The sequence below is a fragment of the Aegilops tauschii genome, chromosome 2 (genome assembly GCF_002575655.3).
Source record: "Aegilops tauschii subsp. strangulata cultivar AL8/78 chromosome 2, Aet v6.0, whole genome shotgun sequence".
NCBI classification, from domain to species: domain Eukaryota; kingdom Viridiplantae; phylum Streptophyta; class Magnoliopsida; order Poales; family Poaceae; genus Aegilops; species Aegilops tauschii.
The window spans coordinates 581,025,364-581,044,213 of record NC_053036.3 but is presented as its reverse complement, the minus strand read 5'-3'; the positions used below and the strand labels follow the sequence as shown (position 1 = coordinate 581,044,213).

Here is an 18,850-nt window from a genome sequence, read left to right as displayed (position 1 = left end):
TGTCTACATAGTTCTCGAACCCGTAGGGTCCGCACGCTTAACGTTCGGTGACGATCGGTATTATGAGTTTATGTGTTTTGATGTACCGAAGATAGTTCGGAATTCCGGATATGATCACGGACATGACGAGGAGTCTCGAAATGGTCGAGACATAAAGATTGATATATTGGACAACTATATTCGGACACCGGATGAGTTCCGGGGGTCACCGGATATTTATCGGAGTGCAGGAGGGTTATCGGAACCCCCGGGGGATATAATGGGCCAACATGGGCCTTGTGGGAGAGAGAGGAGAGGGCCTAGGGCTGGCCGCCCCCCCCCTTGGGAGTCCGAATTGGACAAGGAGGGGGGCGGCGCCCCCTCTTTCCTCCCTCTCTCCCTCTCCTTCCTTCCCGCTTCCTCCTTCCTAGTTGGACTAGGAAAGGGGAGTCCTACTCCCACTAGGAGGAGGACTCCCCCCTCTCTTTGGCGCGCCCCAAGGCCGGCCGGCCTCCCCCTTGCTCCTTTATATACGGGGGCAAGGGGGCACCCTTGAACACACAAGTTGATTGTTCCAAGCCGTGTGCGGTGCCCCCTCCACCATAATCCACCTCGGTCATATCGTCGTAGTGCTTAGGCGAAGCCCTGCACCGGTAGCTTCATCATCACCGTCATCACGCCGTCGTGCTGACAAAGCTCTCCCTCGAAGCTCTACAGGATCGTGAGTTCATGGGACGTCACCGAGCTGAACGTGTGCAGATCGCGGAGGTGCCGTACGTTCGGTACTAGGATCGGTCGATCGTGGAGATGTACGACTACATCAACCGCGTTGTCATAACGCTTCCGCTTACGGTCTACGAGGGTACGTGGACAACACACTCCCCTCTCGTTGCTATGCATCACCATGATCTTGCGTGTGCGTAGGAATTTTTTTGAAATTACTACGTTCCCCAACAGTTTTCAGCATAACTACGTTGGTGTTATTTTTGTGTAGAAATAAAAGTTATTGGAATTGAACGGAGATTGTTTATAGAATAAATAAAAAATACCTGAGCAAAGAAGTACCGGAGAGGAGTCACCGTGGCCCAACAAGCCAGGGGCGTGCCCAGGTGGCTTGTGGGGCCCATAGACCTCCGGCTGTCCTAATCCCAATCCTATACACTACAAAATTTCGTCTATTCAGTGACAGAAAACCTGGCGACGAAACAGGAACCTTCACCTAAAAGCATTTTCTGTGATGTCACCCTCACTAGCTGATTTCGCCCCGGCGTGGCTCTCTGCGGCAACTTTGGTGATGTTCTGGACCAATTGCCCATGGACCCCACCTCAGTTAAACATATGAAATAACGATTCAAACAATTTGACCTAGTCCGAAACTGGGTAGTCAAAAGTAGACGTGGCGTTGCCTTGTCAGCAATCAACGTAGTCTACCGGTCAATGCGGTTAATACCAATCAAAATCATGTAGGGGGTTGATTCCTGAACCGAGTGACAAGTTAAGTGTGTGTGGGGCGGGGTGTTGGGGGAGGGGAGACTTGTATAATATCTCACATTTAGGTGTGAGGTCGTGAGATCAACCTGAAAAATTCGTATCTAGACATTTCAAAAAATCTGAAATTATTTGACAACATTCATGTGAGGTATGTCTACAACTCCAAAAAAATCAGCTCAAACCATGATGTACATTTAGAGATTTAAAAATAAACAAATTTGAATGTGAATAGTGGCAGCTTTGAGTGAATACCACTTTGACACTGTTCACATCCGATTTTGTCTCTCTTTTTTCTATTAATGTAAGTCGAATTAGGAGCTGAATTTTTTTAAGGTTGTACATCAAATATTGATGTGTGTCTATAAAAAGTTTAAGAAATATTTGGACATGTATCTTTTTTTTCATAAAAATCGATCTCATTGATCTCACCTAATGTGAGATTTCACACAAGTCTCCCTTAGTTAAGGGTGTGAAAAAACTGGTTTTGGAGTTGAGTGTTGCTATTAAACTGAGTGGTTAGTTTAAGATTGTAATGTAGACTTCTCTCTGTTTAGGGAGGTATTTGTAAAATAAACTAAGTTATCCCACGGCAAGCGTGATTTCAGCAAAATAAACCGAATTTTTCTTAAGCATCAATGCTTATCTAGAAAAGATGTCTATTTACCTTCAATAAATAATCACCTGTGCTTACAGAAAAGTTGATTTATTCTTTTAAGCATCTCTTCTAAGCAACTTTCTTACTCCCTCCCTCCGTGTACTACACGGTGCTTGTGTACTAACTTTACATGTGAGAGTTCCCATGCGCACTCTGACAATGAACATAGAAAAGACGATGCGATCTCTGCAGCGCCACAAAGGTGCGAATCCCCGGTTAAATTTAGTCATTGCACTCGACTTTCCCGGATCATGTCAGTAGATTAGTATCACGTCAATCAAAATAATTAGTGTTTGGTACAAGAGCATCTGATTAAATAACCCTACCGAACTGCCTTGAAACGAACAAAACTGCAAGCTGTTTCGTTGGCCCAGTGCAGCGCGTGACTAGCTACTGATGCTCACAACACAGGTTGGCTTGAGGCTTCACTCTGTGCTCCGGATATTCTGGCATGCAAAAGAAATATTGTACTAAAAGCTTAGGAGAAAGACAAATGATGAGGAAATTAAAGGTGCAGCATTATTGGGGAAACTTTATCAGCTGTGGTGCACAGTGACAGTGTAACTTCCACTATCAAATATTCCCTCAACTTTCTCATGGTGTGCAGTGTCTGTCGGCGGAGGAAGTCCGGTCAGGCTCTCGGTAACAGGTAACTAACAAACTCATGTCAGTTACTAACTGATTACTGGAGTATCAAATATTCCCTGAACTTTAGGAGTAGTAGAATTTACTTGAACTCTAGCACGAGGCCATGCCTGCTGCAGGTGTTCAGAACAGACTGATTGCACTTAGTTGTGCTTATATGTAGAGATTAGTAGTATAGCTAGGTTTCGGTTGACTAAGACTTAACCAAGTTCAAGTGACATATGTGAGAAAAAAAAATTACACGGACCTCCACATAAGATCCCGCAGATATAGCATCAATTGAGACTTAGTTAAATCTCAATCGATTGAGATTTAGCAATTCCGATTGTAATTTAACTTGTATTTACCGCCATTAGCACGCAATCATAGTATCGTACTTCGTACCCCCACCTCTGTATCTCTCGAGTAAATAGCATAAAACTACTAGTTTACAGGCTATGATTTCAAAAAACTACCACTTTTTAATTTTTCTCAGATAACTACCAAATGGGCGGTCGGCTGTTTCAAAAAAACCCAAATCATCGAGTCTTTATAAGTTGATCACGATTATGACAGGTTGGGCCCACAGCTAAACAAACCGTTAGTTTGACCGTTAACTTACATGTGGGGCCCACATGTAAGTTTCTTCTTCCTCTTCTCTTTCTTTTTTCTGTGCCTCCTGTACCAGACCTCTCTTCTCCCGAGCCGGCGACCCCCTCCCCCTCCCAAGCCGGCGACCCCCTCCCCCTCCCAAGCCGGCGAACCTCCCCCCAAGCGGGAGCTCCTGGTGGCGACGGTTGCAACAAGGCCGGCCTCGTCCGCGACACTCCAGCAGCGGCGCAGGCCATCTGCGTCGAGCTTGAGGAGCTCGGGCCAGGGGATGGCGGCGGCTGCGGGCGAGGCACGGCGTGGGGGCGGCGTGGAGACCTGAGCGGAGCCCCATGGCCGGCGGCGCCCCAGGCGGCTCCCATGGCGCGCGGTGGCACGGCGACCCGAGCCGGAGCCCCATGGTTGGCGGCGCTCCAGGCGGATCCCGATGGCGCGCGGCGGCGCGGCGACCTGAGCCGGAGCCCCACGGCGGCGCGCCCGGCGACCACCCCGGCCACCCAGGCTGCGGGCGCGGCGACCACGGGCGAAGCCCCATGGTGCAACGGCGACCACGGGCAGAGCCCTTTGGAGGCGCGGCGGCGACACTGCAAGGACCCGATTGCTTTTTTAAAATGATTCCAGGGACCCGATTGCTTTTTAAAAATATTTGTAGGGGCTAATCTGTAAAAATTCTGTTGATGAGGCGCTGACATGTGGCCCCCACAAGTCAGTTAACGGTGAAACAAATGGTCAACCAAACGGTGTGTTTAGTGGCGGGCCCGACCTGTCATAAACATGTTTAATTTTTTAACAAAGAGAATTTGGGGTTTTTTAAAACAGCCAACCCCTGACTTTAATTTTTTAACAAAGAGAATTTGGGGTTTTTTGAAACAGCCAACCCTGACTTGATAGTTATCTGAGAAAAATTAAAAAGTGGTAGTTTTTTAGAACCATAGCATGTAAACTAGTAGTTTTATGCTATTTACTCGTATCTCTCGCTAGTGTGCACGTGAAGCCATGCACGGGTGCTGGAGCCGACAGGCAGCACCAGCACTGAAAACAGAGCGAGGAGGCCGAGCCAAGTGCCCCCTCCTCTCCTCTGCACTGGACCCCTTCTCTTTTCTCTCTCTCTCTCTCTCCCCATGCGTGCGCCATTGCTGCATGTTCCTGCGAGAGAGTGGTAGCTGGAGAGTAGCAGTCACACACTGACACGCCGAGAGGAAGAAGAGCAGAGCTCTGCCGTTTTCCAGTCCGATGTGTTGCTACGTGGGCAAGGCCACCAAGATCTTCCTCGGCCTCGTCACGGCGCTGCTGCTCGCCGGCCTCGTCCTCGGCTTCGGCCTGGCCCACCGGACGCTCTGGGGAGGCCAGAAGGCTGAGCCAGCCTGCCGGTGGCCGCGCTGCCAGCAGCAGCAGCAGCCGCCCCAGCAGCCGGGCCTCTACGGCGGCGGCGACCCGCTCCCGGTCGCGGGCACCACCACCACCGCGCCGCCGTCCAACCCGCTCACGGAGCCGGCTGTCGCCGTGTTCCCCGGGGTCGCCTCCTCCGCCGCCGTGCCGTCGGCGACGGCGAGCGTGCCGAACTTCGCGCCGCCCAGGCCCTACCCCGGGGTCGCTTCCTCCACGGCCGTGCCGCCCGCGGTGCCGAGCGTGCCGAACTTGGGGCCGCCCAGCCCATTCCCAGGGGTCGCCTCCTCCACCGCCGTGCCGCCCGCGGTGACTAGCGTGCCGAACTTGGGGCCGCCCAGCCCATACCCAGGGGTCGCCTCCTCCACCGCCGTGCCGCCCGCGGTGACTAGCGTGCCGAACTTGGGGCCGCCCAGCCCATACCCAGGGGCTGCCTCCTCCACCGCCGTGCCGCCCACGCCGCACTTCGGGCCGCCCACGCCGCTCCCCATCGGTCCCGGCCCGTCCTCGCATCCATGAGAAGATTTTTGGTTGATTATTCTCTCTCGAGGCTGAGAAATTGTCGTCTTTTTTAATTTCTTTTTACTACTCGGTTTGGTGTACAATTCAGTTGTATTTTTTATTTTATTTTTACTAGATAACTAACCTCAACACTAGTACTGTAATTTTGTTACCTCCCTCTTTCTGAAATCTGAGAAATAAACTAGCAAACGGAGGAGTATTTGTTTGCGCTTGCGGTGGAGGCTTTAATTTTGCTGCGGGGTCCGTATGCTGTGAGCTTTCATCTGTCGGTGCCGGTCGTCGGGTGAATTAATTAAAGGAAAATGTATATTTTTCGTTCCTCAATTTTCTCCCAAGTACATAAATGGTCATTCAACTCTAAAATCAGCATTTTATAAAAAAAACCCTAAAATCAGCAAATCTTAGTCTATCACTTCTTAAACCGGATAACTTTAATTCCTCCGTACCACTTGGTTTTCGTTGGCATTTTATCAAACACCTATCATGCGCCTGCCCCATTTTCGGACCGGTGGCGTCGAGAGCCACACAACAGGTCTACGGCGTCCCCTTCTTCGACGCCGAGGCCACGCCCAGCACCCACCCAGCGTCTTGCACCCATCCACTGCCTCCGATGAGCGGCTTTGCGCAGTAGGCAAAAAAAAGACGCGTTGCAGATTGTGGCCGTCTCCACTCGAGGGTCACCGGTGCGTCCCGGGCGAGCGGAGGATGTCCATGGGCGACCTCGTGCACGGCCCTGCCGGCTGCTGCTGGACGAATCCACGCCCGGCCTCGACTCCGGCAGTCCGTCTCCATGCTCCAAACTGTCGAGGCTGCTCAAGGACATGGCCACCGCCAATGGCAAACCAATCAGGTGCTTCTCGAGCTCCTGGCGTACGCGGCTGAGGCACGAGCTCTTCTCCAAGCGAGTGTCGAGGCATGCCGGACAACAGCGACGACGACTACAACAGTCCCATCATCCACGACCGACTCGCTACGCTGGCGGGTCGCTTACGTGTGTTGCTTTTGTGCGTTTTCCAATCCGGCAAAAGTCCATCTAGTACTCTCTTCGTCCGAAAATACTTATCATTAAAATGAACAAAAAGGAATGTATCTAGAACTAAAATATATCTAGATACATCTTTTTTATTCATTTTGATGACAAGTATTTCTGGACGGAGGGAGTACGTGGCTAGCTAGTCTCCTGTGAATCGATTCAGCAGCTCTACTGTACGTGTGTGTTGTCTTCGGGTGGAACCCAGGCCAGCTTCGGTACGTACATACCCAATCTCGCTCGTAGCAGCATGCCTGAGCCCAGCCGCCCTAGCCCTCGGTACGTGTGCGTTGTGTTGCTGCTGCAGCGCACAACGCTCTCTGGCCGGGACAGGGATCCAGTGACATGCCCATAGCATGTCACCATGTAACATGGCCGTTGGATCAAGAATGAAGAGCCTAGATGATGCCCTGTAGCAAAGAAACACTGTGACCGCGTACAGTACAACGGTCCTGTAGCACGGGTCCTGTAGCCAGGCACTGTAGATATGCACTCTAGTTGCTCATTGTTCAGGAGATCTGTCCATTGATTCTTGATCTAACGGTGTAGACAAGGGGGAATGTCACCATACTGTTCATCAATGACTCGCCCATGGCAAGTCACCTGGTCTCAATCCGGCCGGGACCCGTTGCCGCGAGTTCCTACAGGTGCAGTGGCTTGATGACGGTGGCCACAGCGAGTTTGTGGATATCGATGTGGCCATCAGGCATGTGTAATATGGTGGTCAAACTTATGCGACATGTCTAGTCATAGTTTAAACCGTGTCTACATCAGCATCAAACCACCCTAGGCGGTATGAAGTACTCACTCCATTTCAAAATATAGTGCGCCCGCGCTTCCCGAGGTCGAATTTTGACCATAGATTTAACGAACGAGACCGACTGCGGCGGGTGAAAAATTTACATAATTAAAAACTTCTTTCGAATACGAATTCACTGATATAATTTTTGCTCCCGCCGCAATCGGTCTTGGTAGTTAAATTTACGGTCAAAGTTGAAGCACGGAGATAGAGGAAGCACTACATTGTGAAATGGAGGGAGTACTACTAAACTTATCCGGTTTTAAAAGTTGAGGGACTAAGATTTGCTGGTTTTAAAGTTGAGGGACCACTCCTAATCTTTCGAAATAGGCGAGGGATGAAAAGTATACTTTTCCCTTAATTAACTGGACTTGTCATGAACATTTTGTTAGGTTGATCTCTCTCCCGTTCGAACCCAACGGGTCGAACGGGCCCCTGACTCGCGCCCTGATCGGGGGCGCCCAACCAAACCATGGTTGGTTGGCCCCTGTGACCCGCGCTATATAAACAGAGGTGGGGGCCGGGGCACGACTCACGAGGTTAATCGCTGCCACAATCCCTATCGATCTAGGGTTAGCGCGGTGCTCACGGGAGCTCCACCACTTCGCCGACTCTCCGCCATCGCCGTGCGCCCCAGCACCACGATGGCCTCCGGCTCGAGTTCATCCACCACCGGAGAAGGTAGGTTCACCGGATCTACTAGCCTACTCCGATCCAAAGTCTATCAATGGTATCAGCCAGATCGGGCTAGTTGATTTCGGTAGAAAGAAATCAGAGCAATAGTTTTTCCCTCCCCAAAGAACCCTATCAGGGCAGAGAAAAGCAAACAAAAAGAACAACAAAAAGTTCACCGGAGAGGGCCTTGGGCCCGCCGGCAAAGAGCGCCTCCGTCATGGCCGCGCCAGTTCCTCTCGATCCGAACGGGCATCGGCAAGCCGAGCCGTTCGGACGAAGAACAACCCCCCGAGGGGCAAAGTACACCGCAGCCAAACCGCTCGACGGCGGCGCACTCACCGCAAGGGGGACGCGTAGCCGGCGAGGGGGATGGCCACGGCGGCGCTGCGTCAGATGCCGTCGAATACAAGGGGAGCAGAGGAGGGCTCGACCTCGTATCTCTCTCTCTCTCTCTCTCTCTCTCTAAAGAACAAAAAGGGGAAGGGGAAAAGAAGAGAAAGGGTGCTCGCGCGGCGCCATGGCGACGCCGTCGCCGGCGGCCGGCGTGGCCTTTACTCGCCGCATCTCTCACTCTCTCGCGAGCAGGAGAACGAAGAAAGAAGGGGAAAGGGAAGGGTCTCGCACGGAGCAGAGGGGCAGGGGAAAGATGCTGGCCGGCGCGGTGGTTCGTCGCCGTCGTCGGCGGCCGGCGAAGCCCGAACCCCTCGCTGCGGGACAGAGACGAGGAGGAGAGAACGATGCGGGGGCAAGGAGGAAAACCGGATCAGGGTTTTCGATCGGGGATGTTTTTGTTCTAGCGCAAACGACGCTGGGTCGTTCGATCGCATCGGACGGCTGCGCCGAAACCCTAGCGCCACAGATGGGCTGCTGGGCCGAAAAGGACCTGAGGCTGGCAGCCGCGGGCGGCCCAGGCCGAGTCAAGGCGGCTCGGCTCGCGCGAGCGCGCGGGGGTGCAGGCCGTGGGCCGCTGCGGGCCTCCCGCGCCAGGTCGAGGCCGGTTGCTGCTGCTGTTTTCTTTTCGGTTTTAATAGTTTTTGTCCATATTTTGGGCAGATTTAAAAATAGTTTTTCTATGCATTTTTTTCCAACGAGAATTTTTTGTCTAGAAAATAGAAAAGTAAACAGAGAAGTCTCTGAAAAGTAAACTAAAAAGTTTCTGACATTTTTGATTGTTCAGAAAATAGAAAGTTTATGAAAAGTAAAGTACAATTTTCAGAAAAAGAAATGTTCATGAATTTTGTACAAAGAAAATAATAAAGTTCATGAATTTTTCTTTAGTAAAAGAAAAAGTTTCTGTAAAGAGTAAAAAGTTCATGAATTTTTATTCATGTTTTTTTCCGCTGCGTAAATAATTAATAGTGCTCTTTTACAAAGAAAATAAAAGTTTAGATAGAATTATGTTTTTAAGAGCATGTTAAAGTAATTATTAAAATGAATATGATTATGTTATTTTTATGACCAACGTTGTTAATAACATGATCATGTTTTATTATTTAAAATAAAAGTGCTTTTTTAAAAGTGAATAGAACTAAAGTAAAAGATTAAATTGTTGCTTCTCTAATGCATTTTTGAACCAAGCGGTTAAAATTTTTTAGAGAGTAAAAGAGTAGAGAATTGTTTTTGAATAGAATATTGTAAAGCTTCCGTTACAAAATAAAAGTTTTATCCTCCAATTAAATTGGAACCAACGGGAAAATTTAATTGGAAGAAATGTTCTTAGCACCAACGTTGATGATAACAGTGCTATAATTCTATGAGTCTTGTGTTCAAAGTTTAAATCTTTGATAAATTTTGTATCAAGGTGACCAATTTTCAGAGAATGGATAAAGATCAAGAAATGCTCTTGAACTAGAGAAATTTCTATTTCTTGTTCCCGCTACAATAGAGTTGATGATGATGATTAATTCTTAGCAAAGTTGTTTAATACAAATACTATCATCACATTGTTTATGAGTTATATGCATTATTTCCATTTCCGCCCAACGGTGATATGGAATTAATGTAAAAGGATAATGTTTATTCTAATTCTGCCACAACAGTGATTTAGAATATAAAAGAAAGTTTCAAAAGTTTAATGTGCATTTCTTTTAACCAGACCAATGTAGGGTTATTTTTATGCCCATTATTGTTGATTATTGGCTAAGTTTTCTCAGACTAATTTTTTTCCATGCTTTCATTCGTGAAGGCGAATGGCTGGGTACTTGTGAACCAAAAGATCACCAAGAAAGGTCATAACGTGAGGGAGTATGTTCTCTCTAAAGAATGGCTTCAAAAGAAAAGAGATAGACCATTGAGAGTCTTGGTTGACGAATGTCTTTCGTGTACTCTCTATGAATAAGATTTTTTCAGTCAACATGATTTGAAATGAAACTAGCAACATGCGTGTTTAATTTGACCAGCGTCGGATCAAGCATGTGTATCAAAGAGCATTCGGATTTATTCCTAAATTTGATGATTGAATATGCAGTCAAAAGAGCCAATTCTGGCATTTATGTTCCCTTACAGGGAATTACCCGCATGGCGGGAAAAGATGATTATGATAAAACCCGCATGGCGGGACAAGTTTGGGGAAATACCTGCGTAACGGGGTAAAGTTGACATAATATTATGTCAAAAATCCCGTATGGCGGGAGAAATTATGGCAAGAAAAAGATATGATAACTCAGGTGCTTTTAATGTATCCCACTCTGGGAGAAAAGAATGGAGTAGCTGAAAGGCGCAACCGTACACTTATGGATATGGTGCGCAGCATGATGAGTTATTCCAACTTGCCATTGAGATTATGGATGGAGGCGCTCAAAACCGCCATTCACATTCTCAATAGAGTACCAAGCAAGTCGGTGCCCAAAACACCGTACGAGCTATGGACAGAAAGGATGCCCTCCCTACAACACTTCAGGGTGTGGGGGTGCCCTGCTGAGGCCAAAATGTTTAATCCAAACATTGCAAAGTTAGATCCCAAAACAGTAAGTTGCCACTTCATTGGCTATCCAGACAGATCAAAAGGTTTTCGTTTCTACTGCCCTGACAGATATACAAAGTTTGTAGAAACGAGACATGCAGTCTTCTTAGAGGACGAAATGATGAGGGGGAGCTTGGTAGCTCGGAAAATTGATCTTGAGGAGAAGAGGTGCATGCACCTAATCCGATGATTCAGGAGCCATTTTTCTCACTACCAGTTGCAACTCCACCCATGACAGCTATGGGGGAAGACCCGGAACCTGTCCGTCAGGTGCCGACTGAACCCGTTGTTGAGCATGAAAGGGAGGTGCAACAGCAAAATTTAGAAGAAGTGCCAGAAGTTGAGGCACAAAATGTGCCAGAAACTGAGGCCCTTAGAAGGTCTACAAGACCAAGAAAGTCAGCTATTTCTACTGACTTTAAAGTTTATAACACAGAAATGGTTCATATGGAAAAAGATCCCACCTCATATGAAGAAGCCATGAGAAGCCCTCATTCATCGAAGTGGATGAAGGCAATGGAAGACGAGATGAAATCGATGAGTTCCAAAGATGTTTGGGACTTAGAGGAAATTCCCAAAGGAGCCAAAACAGTAGGCTGTAAATGGGTCTACACAATTAAGTATGACTCTAAAGGAAATATAGAAAAGTATAAAGCACGACTCGTGGCAAAAGGATTTACACAAAGAGAAGGGATAGATTACAATGAGACATTTTCTCCAGTCTCATGTAAGGATTCCTTCAGAATCATAATGGCATTAGTTGCTCATTTTGATTTAGAGTTACATCAAATGGATGTTAAGACGGCATTTCTGAATGGTGATTTAAAAGAAAAGGTCCTCATGAAACAACCCAAGGGTTTTATCATGGAAGGCAAGAAAAATATGGGATGCCGCCTGAAGAAATCCATTTATGGATTAAGACAAGCCTCTCGGCAGTGGTATCTAAAGTTTAATCAAACGATTAAAAGTTTTGGATTTAAAGAAAATATTGAGGATAATTGCATTTATGCAATGTTTAAAAATGGGAAATATATTTTCCTAATCTTGTATGTGGATGATATCCTGCTTGCTAGTAGTGATGTTAGTCTACTACAAGAAACAAAGAAATACTTATCCTCAAATTTTGACATAACAGATCTTGGTGAAGCATCATATGTTTTGGGCATAGAAATTCACCGAGATAGGAACAATGGAGTCTTAGGACTATCTCAGAAAGCATATTTAGAAAAGATTCTTAAAAAGTATAATATGCATGCGAGTAGAGCCACACCTGCTCCAATAGTCAAGGGCGATAGTTTTGGGAAATTCCAATGTCCCAAGAACCAGTATGAGATCGATCAAATGAAAGCAGTACCATATGCTTCGGCAGTTGGCAGCTTACAGTATGCACAACTGTGCACTCGCCCTGACTTAGCTTTTATCACCGGGGTACTCGGTAGATATCAAGAGAATCCAGGCCTAGAGCACTGGAAGATGGTAAAGAAAGCATTGCGTTATGCGCAAGGCACGAAGGACTACATGCTAATATACAGGAGAAGTGATTCCCTAGAGATAAAAGGGTATTCAGACGCAGATTCTGCGGGGGACAGAGATGATAGAAAATCCACGTCAGGATACATATTCACCCTCGCTGGGGGAGCTATTTCGTGGAAAAGCTCCAAACAGTCGATCGTTGCATCATCCACGATGTATGCAGAATTCATAGCATGCTTCGAAGCCACGGGGCAGGCGATATGGCTAAAGAAATTTGTACCCGACTTGAAAGTGGTAGATTGCATTCACAAACCACTAAAGATGTACTGTGATAATCAGCCCGCAGTATTCTATGCTCACAACAACAAGTCGAGTAATGCTGCCAAAACAATAGAGATAAGGTATTATGTTGTGAAAGATAAAATCCAGGATCAAACTATAAGTCTCGAGCATATAAGGACAAAGGATATGCTTGCGGATCCGCTAACGAAAGGCTTACCACCCAATGTGTTCAAGGAACACTTAGCCGGCATGGGTTTAAGGGAAAGCCTTATGATTCCTGGATAGGCCCAAAAGGAACAGAATTTGTTTCTGAACATAACGTATGTTGTATCTGTATGATTCTAACGGCAATTAAGCCGTGACGATGAAACATGCTCTATGTACCAATATGTGATGAAACAGATAAACTAGAAAGTATAAAGTTAAAAGTAAAGTTGAGATCAAGGGGGAGAATGTTAGGTTGATCTCTCTCCCGTTCGAACCCAACGGGTCGAACGGGCCCCTGACTCACGCCCTGATCGGGGGCGCCCAACCAAACCATGGTTGGTGGGCCCCTGTGACCCGCGCTATATAAACAGAGGTGGGGGCCGGGGCACGACTCACGAGGTTAATCGCTGCCACAATCCCCACCTACAATCCCTATCGATCTAGGGTTAGCGCGGTGCTCATGGGAAGCTCCACCACCTGGCCCACTCTCCGCCATCGCCGTGCGCCCCAGCACCACGATGGCCTCCGGCTCGTGTTCATCCACCACTGGAGAAGGTAGGTTCACCGGATCCACTAGCCTACTCCGATCCAAAGTCTATCACATTTCTCCTCTATGTTTGACCATGTCGATGACCATTCTCTGACAAATAAAAGACCATGGTAAGTACCGAATGTTAGGTACGAGCACATAGCGACTTCAAACGTTTTTAATGGCAAGTTTAGTAACCCGAGGATGACAACTTTACTAGTCGCCAAGCATGACAATTTTCGTGCTTCAGTTTGTTTTTAACAAAAACTTGTTGTGTCACTGGAAATTGTCTTCCTTGCGTGATTGAATTTGCCATCAAAAAACATTAGGGCCGGAGTGCCACACACCTACAGGTTTGACCCTTCCAATCTACATAGACTTTCTTCATCGACGATGGTCGATGTTCTGGTGTGCTGGTTCTATGGGGCCTTACCACCACGACTTTCCGATTGTCTACTACAATAAGGTTTGCCAGGCTCCGGCGAGGGTGGGCGATGACGGCGTTCATCTCACTTCAGTGTTTGTAGTCATCGGTAGGTGGTCCATGAACCTAGTTATAATTTTTATTGCATCAGGTGTTCTTTGTATTGCCATGATTAAGAATGAATAGATTGGAAGTTTACTCGCAAAAAAAATCTTGTCTCTGTATGTTCTCATCACAGCATCTCCAAGTGAATTTGCCTAACTAGATGATTCCCCGCGCGTTGCTGCGGGAACATATGATAAAAACTTAAACATTGACAATTACGTGAAATGATAATTTTGATGATCAGAGTACTATTTTGGTCACATGGAATAATGTTATGAGTTCAAGGGGAAGGAGCAAGTTACTTTTCACTCTCCTGCATTCTTAGGAACTCTGGGAATTCCATTATGATTCGGCACGGCGGCCACCAAACTAAGTACATGATAAGGTACATCAGATGGCCAGAACACACCTGGCTGCCATGGATGCCCGTAGCACCCAAGCTAGCAAGCTCATGAGCCGGCTTGTTAGAGTTACGCGTACAATGCATTACATCATAAGAGAGGAAATTGAGCAGGATTAGACATCAGACATCTTAAAACAGGACCTGCGCATCATCATCGAACACATTGCTGGTAATGGCATTTTGGAGATTCAGGCAATCCGTTTCAAGGATAACATGGCCCATGCCCATCTGTTCTGCCAGTCTGATTCCCTGAAGAAGCAAGAAACATTCAACATGCAAAGGGTGGACGCTGGTACCTGATGCAGCAAAGATAATCTGGCCTCCAGCATCACGTCCTAGGCAGCCGGCCTCATCCTCTATGGAATTCAGCATCAAAAGGAGCATCAAGATTAATCTTTATTACTCCCTCCTCTAGTGCACACCAAGATGGGCCCTGGACACTTGTCTCCTTTTCCTGTGCATAAAACTCCTTCCAATCACCGGTACTTTATCGATTCTGTATGCAAAATCCATCTCTGAATTCACCTTAGCACCATGATTTACTTTGTTTCTCTCCACCCACCAGCTCCAGAGCAAACAAATAATAGTCAGTTGTTGGTCCTTTGGGAGAGTGAGGACAGCGATCAGAACATCAACAGCTTAGAGACAGTTCGCAAGCATTTATCAGACATGTTCCAAGGATAAGGTTCTCAATCTCTTTTTAACTTCAAAAAGGACAAACCCAGTGCATAGAAGCTCTCACACAAGGTGGGGTATGGGGAGGGATTATAGGAACCTAGTCTTACCCCTGCAAAGTGCAATGTAGAGAGGCTGGTTCTTTTTAACTTCAATGCAACAGAAAAAAAAAGTTGACCACCATCTTCAAAATACCTGTTGCAAACTACACATCTCGTATCAAGCTCAACACCTTTCCTTGCAAACTTATACCAACCACTGAAAAACAACATTGCAGTAAGCGTTCGTGATTGATTTTTTAAAAGATGGATAACAAAGCATAAGAAACATGAGATCCTAACATAATATGCTCACAACTGCAAATATAAAAAGAGTGTTGGAAGTATCAAGCTTTCTTAGAGGAAAACAAAACATATCTTACCATCAACTATAGTGTAGAGATGGATTACTTTTCCAACAGAAAGCAACCAGTCGTTGTCAATGATATACCCACACACCATGTTAAATGACAGAGCGTGAATGCACTTTTAATAAGAAATCCATGTCTTCATATGATGAGATGTTAAATCTCAATGTTTGTTGGTACAGTGCCGGAACATGAATGGTATGACATCAAATCCACTGATTTATATCTTTTAATATTTCAAATGGAAGTTCCATGTGGCCAACGTCCCCAACCAACTTCATGACAAAGAGAAAGGATCTGCAACAACAGTGAAATAATCATAATGGTATGCATCAGTAATCTAATAACTGTTATACAACACATGTGCTTAGGAGATCAATAAGGGAACATCAGATTAACTTTGCATGGCCTGGCCAACATGACACAATTTTGGGGCAAAGGCAACCTGATGTTCAAGACGATGCGAGCAACGATGGTCCACCGTCTGAACGGGAGATTTTGTGAGCGCAGGGGAAGTCGCTGAGAGACAGAGGCGTCATATCTTGCAGGCAGCAGGTGGTGGTGGAGCGTGGAGGTTGTACTTGAGGAGGCGGAGTGGTCGAGGTGGCCGGTGTTGGGCGCGTCAAGGCTGCAGGGTAGCGAGCTTGGTCCCAATGTGTGCGCTGCACATCTCGATGGCGGATCTGGCCGGTGTTCCTTGATCCGTGGAGGGCGGCGGCCTGCGAGCCTGACGACAACCAGAGAAGCTCAATCCTCGTCGGCCGGAGGCGGCGACGGTCCTATACAAAATCTGGCTCTGGCTAGGTTCGCACGAGGGGGTTGTTGCCTGGAAGAAGAATGGAGCGGCGGGCTGCTGGGCTGCGTGGGTAGTGGTTGACAACGTCTTTTGGGCTTCTCTATCCACGCGTGGGTAGATCAATCGATGGGCTTCTTTCCCGCTTCTCTATCGGTTACGGAAGACCAAGGCAAAATTGACAAATTTAACCTATGGACGAAATCAAATCACAGAATGAACTGTCCGTGAAACTATTTCACGCGGCTGACCTTTTTGTGTGACGCCCGACACGAAGGCGCCACACTACACTGTGCAACGCCTCACAGATAGGCGCTACACGCCTGGCCAGTGTCGTATCCGTGTGATCAGAAAATTACGTGCAGCGCCTAAGAGCTAAGCGCCACACTATACAGTGTAGCGCCTAACTTCTAGGCATTGCACTAGTGGTTGCTTCATTTTGTAGTGCAACCACTAGTGCAGCGCCTGAGAGCTAGGCGCCACACTATACAGTGCAGCGCCTAGCTCTTAGGCTCTGCACAATGACTTAGCAATTTTTAGGCAGTCTGGGATGCAACGCTGACCAGGCGTGTAGCGCCTATCTGTGAGGCGTTGCACAGTGTAGTCTGGCGCCTTCGTGTCGGACTTCACACAAAAAGGTCAACCGCGTGAAATAGTTTCACGGGCAATTCATTCTGTGATTTGATTTCGTCCACATGCCAAATTTGTCAAATTTGCCGGAGACTTTGCTTCGGTTACCAGCATGATTTGTTGAAAAAAAATGCTGTTGTGGTGAGCTGACATATGAATATGACTAAAAATAATTGCTGATGTGGCAAGGCTGCTGAGTTGGATAGTTTGCATGTTAAAAGAAATAGGATAACGGGATCAACTATTTATGTATTATAGATTTAACTCTTATATGTCTACAGACATGTCCAAACAGTGCGCGAGCCTGTCCACTTTGAACCCTCATTTATTCTTGCACGTGACCCTTAAATTTGTTATTTGTGTGGACACATGCATAAGCTTGATGGGATGGAGAGAGAAAAAGAATAGAAGAAAAAAAGAAAGTGAGAAAGTGATCTAGGGCAATCCGTATTCGTTCCCTCATTTTATTCCCACATATGGACTGGATTTGAGGATTCGTGGAAAACCCAAATATATGGGGATTATTTGAGGGTCCCAGTCAAGTAGCATTTTATTTTCTCTTCCTGTCCAAACATATATAAGATATTTGAGGCCCTGACTGTAGTTAAGAAAAAGGGTTTCCCCGCAAAGCAAACATCCGATACAACCAACGATAGGTGCTGGGCGGAAGCAGCACAACCACGCCCAAAAGAAAAGAAAGAGAAAAAAGAAAAGAAACAAATGCCGATAGCGGCGGATCGACAAAGACGACGGAGCCTCGCGACCGCTACTTCCACCGGAGATCGTCCCCCAAGCTCCGAGACTCCGAAGCGCCGGTACCAATCAACACCTCCAAGAAGGGACACGACGATGACGACGCTGCTGCCAAGGGTTTCCCCTGGTACACGGCGAGGAAAGAGGAAGGGTAGCCCCGACGCCCTCCAGGAAGGTCCGATGGCACCCTCAGGCGCCACCGCGTCGGTGTCGGCCAAGCCAACAAGGATTTCTCCCGATCCCATCCTCCACCTCAGGCACTCCGGTGCTCGCCACCAAACTGACCACCATCCTGTGCACACGGGCACGAAGCATCCCACGCTGTCTCACCACGGCACCGCGAAGATGGCCTGCACAACGAAGAAGGGGAGCCGGGACTAGGGCAGCAGCACCGTCAGCATACAAGAGGGCCCCACCTCCACCGTCCACGACGGTAGCCGACCGGACGCCAAAGCGGGAGCTTGCCGGGCCCGTGGCCCCACAGGCCCGGACAACTCCCGCCTCCGCGCCGCAGCAGGCATGTCGTCGACGACGCTGGCCCCCGTCCGAGCTGCTCCACCACCTCACCACACAGACGACGACGAAGCCACGCCGGGGGCCGGCCCGCTAGGACCCAGATGGGGCCCGCTAGGACCCAGATGGGGCCCGCGGGCCCTGATCTGGGCCGGGGGCGCGCCACCGGCCAACCAGCGCCACCACGCCGTCTCGCCGCCAAGGGGCCGCGCCACCACCGAGCGAGCCGCCGGCCACCGCGCCGGGACGCCGGGCCGTCATCAGGCCGAGGGGCACCGCCGCCGCCTCCATGCCCCGGGCAGGGAGCCGCGCGCACGCGGACAGGCAGGCCCCGCCGCCGCCAACACCACCCGGCCCGCGCCGGGGGCGCCCGTCGGCGGCAGCAGGGAGGGAAGGCGCGACGAGGGCGGCCGAAGGGGAAGGAGGGCTCGCGCCGCCCCGGCCACCTCCCGGGGAGGCGGCGCGGAGCGGATCCGGGGGAAGGGGGAGGGGGGAGGGGAAGGGGGCGGGGTCGGCCGGCGACCGGCGGCGGCGGGGGGGGGGGGGGGGGGGGGGGGGGGGAGGGAGGAACCCTAGGTCGGGGGAGCGAGGGAGCGGGGGAGAGTCCGTTGCTTCCTCTGTTTGAGGCCCTGACTGTAGATGCTTGAGTGTGGTAGTATAGCCAGTTAAGTAGCCCGTGACTGAGCTTGCATCGACTTGAACTCATTGATTAATGAGACTGTTAGGGCTTTTTTACTCAACATTCTGGGCAACATCGCACATTACATACTCAGCAACAATTGCTGGAACTACATCATCAGCAACAGGAACTTCTCCCACAGGGAGAGCCAGGCCTAACTTAGCCAGATGGTGCGCTGGCATATTAGCCTCACGCTTACAATGGGCAAATCCACACGAAAAGAACCATAGTCGGGACTGCATTTTG

The 18,850-nt window shown here is 48.6% G+C and overlaps 1 protein-coding gene across 1 annotated transcript; it reads left to right on the top strand.

The window, feature by feature from the left end:
- The first annotated feature begins 4,387 nt into the window (after positions 1-4,387).
- Positions 4,388-5,479, top strand: LOC109736861 (uncharacterized). The gene has a single exon (XM_045233335.2). It carries the CDS (start codon positions 4,592-4,594, stop codon positions 5,261-5,263), a length of 672 nt encoding a protein of 223 aa, XP_045089270.2. The 5' UTR covers positions 4,388-4,591; the 3' UTR covers positions 5,264-5,479.
- The last annotated feature ends 13,371 nt before the right edge of the window (positions 5,480-18,850 follow it).